Raw genomic sequence first — 12,048 nt, 5'->3', positions numbered from 1 at the left:
AAAAATGAACCTCATTAAGCCTGATAAGGCATTCAGCTGACGATCTCATGTCAATGGACGAGGACACCTCTGTCTTAGATAAAGGTTATTGCCCACGAAAAGCTACACAATTTAATCCTCCCTTTGGATCTCTTCTCACACCAAGGCTTCCCATACTTCTTCTTTAAAAAAAAATCTTTTGTATTAACATTCTCTTGTGCTTTTGCAAAGGCCAGGGGGTTTGGGTGATACATTCCTATTCAACTTAGCTAAGACAATACCCCAGATAGCTCACCATTCCCTGGATTCCAAGCCTGCCTTTGGAATAAAGGAAGCATTTTTCTTCACCCTTTCTAACTCTTTTTTTTCCCCCTGCGAGGTTGTGTAAAAGAGCTTACCGTGGGCTCTAGGGAATGCCTTTGATGCCATAGCAGTGGTTGGACCCAAAGGCTATACCTTCAAAGCCCATTTAAATAACATGCTAATCGGCAAAAATCTGCTCATGAGATTATCACGCAGAGAGTGAAGCACGCTCTGGCACAGACAAAGCCCTAGACGAGCACATGCATTGTAACGTGTAAACACAAACACAGACACAATGGGTGAGGAAATATCCTTCTTTGAAAGCGAAGAAAATAGATCTCATTATCGGCTTGAGCCTAAAATTGGAACCAGGCTCTCTTACTGTTCAAGATTCACTTTAAAAGCAAGAAAAACCCGGCTGACTGACATGGAGAACGTGTCGCCAGGTGCAATGCGTAGATTTGACATGTAATTCAATGCGAGAGATCAATAATTAGCTACAGCGGTGATTACTGATGTTTAAATGGGCCCTTGTCCTTATTTAACTGCCCTGCATGGCATGAGGGATTGCAGGAGCCAACTGGCTGAATAAAAAAATAAGCCAGGCAAACAGCGAGATAAGGCCTAGTAAACATGTCAGCAGCACATAATTAACCAGACTACCACTAGGCGCTATAAAATCTCACTCCGTGCAGGCATCGTCTCCTTCCCCTCTCCAAACGAGCCCAGAACCTCCTTAATACCCAGATGAATTGTGTGCCAGATACAATAAAATCATTTTTATTAATTCTCCTTACGCTCACTTCCTTTTAAGTATGTAGACCTATATTTTCAGGTTGCCATGGCAGCAGGAACTTGGGAAAAAAAAAAAAACACTTCTGAGAAGAGGGCGATACATCATAATTCTACTACTCAATGGATGCTTACAGTTTGGAAAAAGCTCCACTAGGGGAAAATATTGATGACAGTAGCTCCATTATGTGTGCTCGCTTGGTATTTATACACTGAATAGAGAGCAATGATCCCTGATCTGCATGACTAGTAGTTAATTCTGGCTAATAATTGCCATGAACATAAGTACAATCATATGAGAGAATTGTCAGTTTACAGCTGACTGCCATCAGATTTGCGCAGCCTTGCCAGATTTGACATCCTGTGACAGAGAAAGAATTAATCCAGTGACTTGCACACTTTTTCCACAGCCTTAAGAGCACTGCTGTCAATATGAGAGCGCGCTGGATCAAAAGCAGTATGGTGAACTTTGAAACCCTTGAACAAGTAGCAAGACCAGTGAAGGATGGAACACGTAGAGAGAAACACCACTAGAGAATGTGTTTCTCAGCAGTTTAAGGAGAAGTTAACTTACTTCTGTCCATGATGGTTTACTCATGCAGATAAAGTCCACTAATCAATAAATGTAATTTGCTTGCTGGCATACACTTTGCACTGCTTTCATCACTTAAAAAAAAGACAAAGTCTACCTGGAGAGAAATCAATCTCTCCATCCATCCATCCATCCATCCATCTATCCATCCATCCATCCATCTATGTATGCACAACATTCTCATCATTCGATTAATTTCCTCCAATTAAATGTGAAAAGAATAGAAGATCCCTAGATTATTTGATGCCATGTGAATGTGTGTGTGTGTGTGTGTGTGTGTGTGTGTGTGTGTCTGTGTGTGTGTGTGAACCAGAGAAAGGCTCTAACATGCTGTGGCATGGCTGGACTGGAGTAGGACTTTAGCCACTAAACGAAATGGTCTGAAAAATCTGTGCCCAGGGAGCAACTTTCACAGGAATGAATGGGGTGCCATTTTGGAAGGGAGAAACTCATTCCATGCGTAGTGTTTCTTATATATCTTAAAACATGTCTGGAGGGGATCTTTCAAATTCTTCCCTCATGCAGAACAAGCATCCACAGCATCTCACAGAACTATAATGTCTTAGAATATACTCACGAATGTTGTCAGTGTTCTCTTGCACAATGTCCGTCTTCAGCAGGTTGTCGGCCAGGACAAAGGCCCCTTGCTCCACCGTGTCCAGTAGCATGGTTGCGGCCCTCAGCTGCTCGCCTGTGCTCAGTTCCCTCCATGCTGCCTGGGCCTGCGGCTGCAGCAAATTGTTGACCGTCTCCACCATGGCCTGGGGGGGGGGTCAAAATCATTGATTTAGTGAAAAGGAGCTAAGCTCGCCCGGGACTGCGGTTTGTTTGACATGGTGATTTGGTAAACGGCATGCGTGAAGGATGGTTCAGGACTGAAAAACAAGTCACACAAATCAACCCCCCCCTCCCCTGTTTTTCATTTGGACTAAAAAAAGCCATAATCATTCAACTGAGCCATTTAATGACCCTATAGCCAATGTATTTAGCAGTGCTTTTAGACATGGGTTGTAACTAGTAGCAGCGACAACTGAATTTATAATAACTTTGAATATGTTATTAGATTGCTTTTGTTACTGTTTTCTCTACAAGAATAATTAATCATGTAAATATATCTGAACAAATGCTTACAAGACTAGAGGCCAATTCTTACATGACTTCAGGCTAGAGTCTTTAATTGGTGTGATTAATGTTCTTCCGGGCACACAATCCCAATACACAAAAGCACTACAACAAAACACAGCAACATTAAGACATTCCAATGGATGAACAAGGTATTCGCTGGTAGCAACAATCTACAACTATTAAGCTCACATCCCCCCTGCATATTAATAGCACCGAACAACTATTATACCTTCTTTAATCTCCTCACAACACCAAAGCAAGTAACCAGGGAAGAAACAAAGCATTCTCAAGACAAGATGAAAACATGAGAGCCATTACAGATTTAAAAAATGCCAATGGCAAGATTTGTGAACAAAATACTAATTGGTCAAGCAAAGCAGTTCATTCCCACCGCACTGAAGAGTAAAATGGATGCAAAGCAATTTCTGAGCCACTACAGTACAGTAGGTGGTCAAATGCAGAATTATTAGAAATGTGCTGCACTGCTAAAATAGTAACAATTCCACGCTCCAAAGAGAAAATCTTACATCTGATACAAAAAATAAATAAATGGTTTGACTTTTGATTCTCCATTCACACTTCTTCAAAAAGCCAGTTTACGCAGTCGTGACATCCTGAAGATAGACGCTGTGATGTGTGTTACAAACAGGGGGTGTCACGCCACTGAACTTCTCTCTGAACTTCGCTAAGATCCCCTTTTTGATCAATGGAATATGAAAGGGAATAAGAGTTTTAGTAGGACTCAAACACAGCAGGGGATAAAGCTAAAGGCAATAAGAGAAATCATGTGCTCGAGTGTATCAAATGAATTGCTGATCAAAAGCCGGGGAGAAAAAACTGGCTTTACAGTGACAAAGCATAAGTGCAATGAAACCCCCAATTACCTTTTAATGTTAAGTCGTATGTTTGTTTCAAATCACTGTGATGGCAAGAGGACACGAAGGACTGGTTGTGTTCAACGCACTGGCGCTGATTGAGAATTTTCAAACAGCACCAGCTGGCTTTTCCTCATTCAAAACATCCCCTGCACACATTAAGCCGCCCACACCCAGACACAACCTCACACACACTGTGAGAGACTGACGCAAGAGTGAACCCACACCTCTGCACCTGCTAGTATACAAAAATATAAACACACACACACACAATCTACCAACTTTGATGTAAATTGTTCATTATCTGCAGCCAATCTCCAATCACACCTTTTGCCATTCAGCTAGAGGCAGAGGTTGATTCACTCTCAATTAAGGGGCTCCTTTTCTTCAGGCACTGACATTTTTATTCTCTTTGCTCAACTGTGCAAGATTTTTTTTCCAGCGCTTCTTAAAACACACTGAAATAATGGTTCTTCTAGGGTAAGGATTGATGGATTTGCAGAAGAGGCTGACTCGCTTTTTTGCATGCAGAAGAAACGTCCCCCCAAAAAAAAAAGATAGTGGAAAAAAAATAGCCTGCCCCAAAGACGGAGGGGTCAGATTCCTGATAAAGAAGGAATATACAAGGGAGTATTGACTAACAGGAGCGAATAAAACAAGCAAGGGCAGACTATACGATGTTTAAAAAAACGTAATACTGTAAAAATGATCAGTTTTCTTCAGCAAATAAAAACGGCAATAAAGCTGACATTCAGTCACGCCGCATTATTTGGACATGCAAAAGATTACCAAATCACTGCGAAGCAAATTATTCATTACTGTTATTAGTATGCGTATGACATACTATTATTCCCCTCACTCAAACCAGAGAATTAAATTATAATATCAAGATTGTAGAGCCTCCATGTTGGAACAGATGAGACATGGCTGTACCTGAAATAAAGCATGCAGGCACTACACGTTCAATTTAATGCAAAGAATGATGTATTTTGGTGTTTATAATCACAAAAATGAATGAACGTGCTGCCAACAATGTTTACTACAGTCTGAAGAAGCTATACAGTCGAAATGTGTGAGAGGAAAGAAAGAGAATGTCACGACAATAACACTGTATCCCTAACTGAACCATTGCTGTACCTTTGTCCAGTAAAATGGTTTACTGTGTGGCTGTTATAAAGAATTTAGACGGATAAAAGAACTTCAAATTGAACAAAAAATGCCCTGTGTGTGTGTGTGTGTCCCTGAGGGTGTTGTTAAGCTATCTGTGTGCCGAACAGTGACACTGATGTCACGTCCCCCAAATCTTTTTTCTGAGACATTGAGATTTTTTTTTACATGTTTACAAAGAAGAAATATACATTTCAGGAAACAGTCTTATTTACTTTCTTGCAGATAGATGAGAAAATTGATACCACTCTCAAGTTTGTATGGTAAATGTTAAGATAATACAAGAAGCCAGTTCGCTTAGCATTATGTTACCTTTCAACAAATCCAAGCTAGCTGATCCCCCCGGTGCCTTTTATTTGCGCAAAGCTATAGGCTAACTGGATGCTGGTGTTAGCTCTATATTTACTGTACAAAACATGAGATTGGTATTGATCTTATTTTCAGCAAGAAAACAAATAAGCGTAAGCATTTTCCACACTGTCAAATGATTTCCTTAAGAAGCCTTTCTAAGCTCAACCTAAAATATTAGTTTGAAACAACACAATCTAGCTTTAGAACACTTTTGAGAGGCAATCCATTGGCAAATTCTCCCAAACCAAGAAGGAACGTAGTCTGTTCACTTCACAAAAAAACAAGAAAATCATTCAGGTTTGGAATGCACAGTGACAACATTGTGATTTTTTTAGGGTTAATTTCAATATTTTTTTAAATCTCAGTATATTGTCAAATCCTAGCTCTGAATGCCAAACACATGCCACATCTGCACATAAAACTAAACATAAAACCAGAAATATCAACATCCAAGGTGTGTAATTAGGCAACATTACCAAAACTACTGTTGCTGTCATTCAGGACACAATCACATAATTCATCTCTCATTATAGTCAATTTTTGACACTTTGAGAAGTATGTGTCTTCACAATCCTTCTAAGATACAAAGATGAACATATTAATATATCATGTCTATATGGTTAAAAGCTATAGCCAGCAGCCAGTTAACTTGGGATGTGCACCCACACCCTTAACATTACCATCATAAGCTTCGTTCAGACTGCAGGCAAATTTGACCTGGTTCTCCATAGTGCTTTACTCATAAAGTAGCCGCGTCTGCTCAGCACTTCTGTCTCTCTGGATTTGATTGACGTGTGTCGAGTATTTGCTGTAGTAGCACTTTGTTGAGTTGCCTCTTTAGCAAAATGCTTGGAATGAATTTAAGTTGGGCTTTTATTGTGAAAAGTAATCCAGAAAGAGTTAAGCGGCACTGCCCTTGACAATGTGGATTTGTAAATTAAGGCATCTTGGGTCACGCTGGCTCAGACTACAGAGCCTCTGTGTGACACAAAAGACACTTTGAACACAACATTTTAAATTGAGCGTCTAGACTGAGACGCATCTGTAGCAATCTGATTTAAATCGCATTTAAAAATAACTCCAAATGTGGATTGGCTCCAATTTGCAAAAAAAACAATAAATAAAAAAAACAAAACGCATTTCACAAACTTTTCTGTCCAGACTTTCTAAAATCAATCTGGATATGCCAAAAATGTATTTGTGCTTTGGCGGCTTGCTGCTATTTTACCGCTATTAGCTTACTGCCCTCCATCTGTCAAATGTAGCCTGTCACTCCCCGATGTGAGTCAAGTGCAGATGTGAGTCGCGCATGCGTCACTTTGAAACAAGTATCCTAGAACATGCTAACGAGAGACTTCTGTAACGTCAATACAGTAAAAATTGACCTTCTAAACGAAGTTTGTTCACTGCTGGCTACAAGTTAGCATCACACACAAAAAAAGGCTGTCACTGGAATGACGTTTTGAGCAAACGTTAGCAATAAAACAATTTTAGATAGCTAAAACGTTTTTGAAATGAATGCTAGCTTAGCTACAAGCTAGCAATCAAACACGACAAGGGCTGTCACTTGAAGGGCGTTTTGAGCTAACATTAACAACCTTAGATAGCTAAAACGTTTTTGAAAGGATTTCCATCTCCTGTTATTGTTTGTAATAATAATAGTTTCTTATTTCATGGATTTCACAAATTTCAGTATGACACATTATGCCGTAAACCGTTTAAATCGGAGCATTCGCGACTCAAATCTGCACTCGACTTACATCAGGGAGTGACATTTAGCCGTTCAGTCTGCTGCAGCCATTTTTATCTTTAGATACTTTACTTTCCTGTGCTGAAATGATGTAAATGCCATTTACCAAGCAGTAAAAAACTACTTTCTAGTTCCTGGACCATAAGGAAATTCCAATCATTAACTGGACTCACTTCGGGAATGTTCCACTTGGAACAAGGATGATGACTGGGCGTGAAAAGCTGCAACGCACGGACCATTTATACCAATGCAGAAGGAAGGAGGGGAGAGGTGGACATTAGCGTGTGCTTGGCAGGAGTCCAAGCCAACCCGTGGTGTGTGTGCTTCTATCTGTGTGCTGATTGATGAAATGAACTCTGGGTCTGGGAAATTGATTCTGGCTTAGGCTGATATTCCCCCTCTTCCCATTCTGTGTGCTCTCATTTCTCCCCTCCCTTCCTGTTCACCAGTTGGTTCCTCTTCTATCTGACTAGATTTCTCTTGGCACAGGTGAAGCTGTTGCATCATTTCTGTATTTCTTTTCTTTGTTTTATTTAACCCGCTAGCCAAATTCTCTATCTTCTTTAAAAATCTCTGCAACCTTCTTGTTAAATATTTGATGACACCTTCTCTCTGATGTAAACAGGTGGTTGTCTGTACAGTATATGTGAGTTACACACTGATTACCTTTGTGCTTTTGTCTTAGGTTTGCGCTATTCCCACATAGCAGCCCTTTATTCAGTTTTTTTAAGTTTAGCTGTATTCTATTATTGCATTTTAGAAAGACGCCTTTATGCTGTCAAAGCAAAAAACATAACTGTATGTACAGTGGTGTGAAAAAGTGTTTGCCCCCTTCCTCATTTCCTGTTCCTTTGCAGTTTGTCCCACTTAGTGTTTCGGAACATCAAACCAATTTAACAATAGTCAAGGACAACACAAAATGCAATTTGTAAATGAAGGTGTTTATTATAAAGGTGAAAAAAATCCAAACCATCATGCCCTGTGTGAAAAGTGATTGCCCCCTAAACCTAATAACTGTTTGGGCCAACCTTAGCAGCAACACCTGCAACCAACGTTTCGATAACGTGCAATGAGGCTTTTACGCGTCCGTGGGGAATTTTGGCCCACTCATCTTTGCAGAATTGTCCTAATTCAGTTACATTAGAGGGTTTTCGAGCATGACACGCCTTTTTAAGGTCATACCACAACATCTCTAGGATTCAGGTCAGGACTTTGGCTAGGCCACTCCAAAGTCTTCATTTTTTTTCCTTCAGCCATTCGGTGGTGGACTTGCTGTGTGTTTAGGATCATGGTCCTGCTGCAGAACCCAAGTTCGTTTCAGCTTGAGTACACAACAGATGGTCGGACATTCTCCTTCAGGATCTCTTGGTAGACAGCAGAATTCATAGTTCCTTTTATCACGGCAAGTCTTCCGGTCCTGAACAGCAAAACAGCCCCAGACCATCACACTACCACCACCATATTTTACCGTTGGTATAATGTTCTTTTTATGAAATGCAGTGTTCCTTCTACGCCAGATATACCTGACACACACCTTCCAAAAAGTTCCATTTTTGTCTCATCGGTCCACAGAATGTTGTCCCAAAAGTCTTGGGGATCATCAAGATGTGTTGTGGAGAATTGAGACGAGCTTTGATGTTCTTTTTGCTCAGCAGTGGTTTTCCTCTCTTGGAACTCTGCCATGCAGGCCATTTTTGCCCAGTCTTTTCCTGATGGTGAGGCATGAACCTGACCTTAACTGAGGCAAGTGAGGCCTGCAGTTCTTTGGACGTTGTTGTGGGGTATTTTGTGACCTCTTGGATGAGTCTGTCGCTGCGCTCTTGGGTATTTTGGCGGCCGGCCACTCCTGGAAGGTTCACCACTGTTCCGTGTCTTCGCCATTTGTGGATAATGCTCTCACTGTGGTTCGCTGATTCCCAAAGCTTTGGACATGGCTTTATACCCTTTCCAGACTGATAGATCTCAATTACTTTCTTTCTCAATTGTTCCTGAATTTCTTTGGGTCTCGGCATGATGTGTAGCTTTTAAGGATCTTCTGGTGGACCATACTGTGTCAAGCAGCTCCTATTTAGTGATTTGATTGTGAACAGGTGTGGCAATAATCAGGCCTGGGTGTGGCTAGAGATTGAACTCAGGTGTGGACAACCACAGTTATAGTAGTTTTAACAAGGGGCAATCACTTTTTCACACAGGGCCATGATGGTTTGGATTTTTTTCACCTTTAATAATAACACCTTCATTTACAAATTGCATTTTGTGTTTACTTGTGTTGTCCTTGACTATTGTTTAAAGTGTTTGATGTTCCGAAACACTTAAGTGTGACAAACATGCAAAGGAACAGGAAATGAGGAAGGGGGCAAACACTTTTTCACACCACTGTATGTTCACCTGTTTCCTTATTAAATTCTGTGTTTTTTACACAGCAATAACTCTCAGTATGATAACACTCTTGTCTAGTTTCTTGTAGGCTTTTAATTTGAAACATTGTTTTACTTTGAAAATAGGTTTTCATCTCACACGGCTCTACACCTTGCTATGTGTGTTTTTAATTTGAAACGTGTCGCAGGAGGTGTTGAGTATCACTGCCGACACTTGAAATCGCTTTAAAAAAAACAGCATAGTAGAAGCAATTGGAATTAATTAGTAAATGAGAACAATGTCTTTTGTTAAAAGGAGAAACGGGAAGCAGCAGACTGGTGATTAAGACATGTCTCTGTTAATGTGAAGATGAAGTTAGAGCTAAAAATAAGCATTAGGCTGAATTTATCATAAGGAAGTATTGAGTGGAGGAAAACTTTACCTGGATTCAACCCTTTACCTAGAGTTTATTGGTTTGTGTCAGCCCCTTGAGCTCCTGGGCTATTAGTTGAGAATTAGGAATTTTCAACTGTCTACTGTGTGTGTATTAATAGTCAATTTCAATATAATTAAAACAGATTTTCTGAAAATTATGCTAAAGTAATAAACAAATTCCTGAGTGAATGAGAAATCCTTCACTCTCTCTCTCCACTGAGCAGAAACTGCTCACGCAGATTTTTCAGGCCGAGCTGCACCGCAGGCCAGATGACGAGGTCTCTGTTTATGTGGATGTGGTTATCTTCATCTTTCAACAAATTGACTACAAGGGACATTTTATCATCTCGTTACATTCCCGAACGAGGAGCCTCCCTCCGTTTCGCCTGCTCTAAGGTCAGCCGGCGCTGTGACGCTCCCCCTAGTCATCTTTGCATGCAAAGGTGTGATTTTAATGAGGGGTCGGACCTCACTATACTCCCTGTATTTCACACTCACTTGGCTCATGCTAAGGCGCATTATATTATTTTGTTCTTTTGCTGTTGAAATAAGGTTATGCATGGCGAAATGTATTCACTATAAATCCCAAATCTCCAAAAATGCCAGAGGAAAAATCCATTCAAAGCTGGCGTGTTTTACTTTATTGGTTCAACATGGACGGGAATAATCACAGTAATTGGACTATAATGTCACTGCCTATAAACAAGCTGCCATTAATATGACCAAAAGGCACAGGAGGGAGGCCGCTATTTTCATCATGTTTGTTCCAAATCAAAAGGGCACAACAGAGAAACATCCCCACAGGGGAAAAGCACAACATAAAAAGTTGATCATCATACACGGTCGTAGCGTTATGAAGGCCACATCCTGATGGGTGGGATTCCATTGGCTGTGACGTGCGGCAGATATCGCTGTTCGTGAACAATCAATAAAGATACAGCGTACTTGTGAATAAGTGACTTAAAAAAGGAAATTAAGCTGTTTGTATTGAAATGCCCTGATGATCCTAACGAGATGAAGACTTCAGTACCAGTTGAATTCAAGTGTCATCTACTTGTTTACCACTTAAACAAGATAGAAGCCCTCAATCAAGATGAGAATCACTCATCTTATTTAGACAACAACCTATCGAAGTGCTATCAAAGTCTGTTTTCAGCACCGTCTCTGAACGGAGGGACAGCAGAGGTAGGTGCACTTTTCATTTGCTCAGTATTTCCTCTGCTAATCCCATTTACTTCAACCACCAGGGCCCCATTGGAGAAAACACTGCCCAATTTCCCTAATCAATGAAAGTCCCTCAAAGGCTGGCAGCGCGTGCAGTCAATGCCTGTGTTTACCTAAGGCCACAGATGTTGCTCCATTATTCCGGTTCGTCAAGTGAAAGCTCTTCTGTGTTGTTTGAATTTGTCAACCCAGCGAGGGAACGGAGCAGAGGAGGAGGTAAACAGCTGAAGTGTGTACAGTCATGTGTGGTAATGTAGAATACACCCTTAGTACTACACTGTGGAAACACAAACCCAGTTGCAGGTGCGAAAGCACACAGTGTGTAAATCAGAAGAGAGTATGGATTAATGTGTCTTTTTTTTTGTTTTTGCTTTCTTTAGCCATGCCAGTGGCGTGGCTCTAGAAATGGCAATATCGATCTGATCACTCCGGACAGAAAATATTATAGTATTGGATTGCCATGAATTGAGCAGACATTCATGATGGGATGAAGCCCATTTATGGAGGTTGATGTTTTGGTTTTTTACTGAAATGTATTGTAATAACATATCAGTTCAACTGATTGATTTATGCAAAACTAATTGTTGTGTTTAGTGTTAATTAGCAAGAGTTAGCATGCAAAAATAAAATGGCGAACATGGTTAACATAACTGCACAACATCCGCAAATTAACATTGCTATTATGAGCATTGAAACATTTAGCTCAAAGCACTGCTGTGTGGAAGTACTGCCTCACAAATTTGGGGGCATTTATGTGGACTCTTAGTCTTATTTAATTGGATTTTTACACAATTTTTGGAATAACCTTAAGCTTGTGATTTGCACCCTGTAAGTAGTCAAGGCGTTTTTCTATGTTTTTACTGTCAACATATCCCAATAATATGTTTTTCATTGTTTTGGTTGACAATAGATGTCTATGGCAAAGAAGAATGTCACATTTCAGGCTTTGGCTATAAAGACAATTGACAATGTTGGTTTTTGTTGATTGTTGGTCTTTCTATGGCATTTGTTGACAAAAAAATGAATGATTGGTCATACATACAGTATATTTACACATATACACACACACACACATATATATATATATATATATATAT

At 40.2% G+C, this 12,048-nt stretch overlaps 1 protein-coding gene across 1 annotated transcript in view; it reads right to left on the bottom strand.

The window, feature by feature from the left end:
* The window catches only part of LOC116707102 (adhesion G protein-coupled receptor L3), a gene marked incomplete in the record, with an annotated part of 258,534 nt that overhangs the window by 45,950 nt on the left and 200,536 nt on the right, over positions 1–12,048 (bottom strand). Inside the window, 1 exon segment of the mRNA XM_032544265.1 lies at positions 2,244–2,427. Within this exon segment, the coding sequence (XP_032400156.1) occupies positions 2,244–2,427 (184 nt within the window).

This window comes from Etheostoma spectabile, chromosome 19 (genome assembly GCF_008692095.1).
Source record: "Etheostoma spectabile isolate EspeVRDwgs_2016 chromosome 19, UIUC_Espe_1.0, whole genome shotgun sequence".
Classification (NCBI taxonomy): Eukaryota; Metazoa; Chordata; class Actinopteri; order Perciformes; family Percidae; genus Etheostoma; species Etheostoma spectabile.
This window is presented reverse-complemented; position numbering and strand designations above follow the sequence as displayed.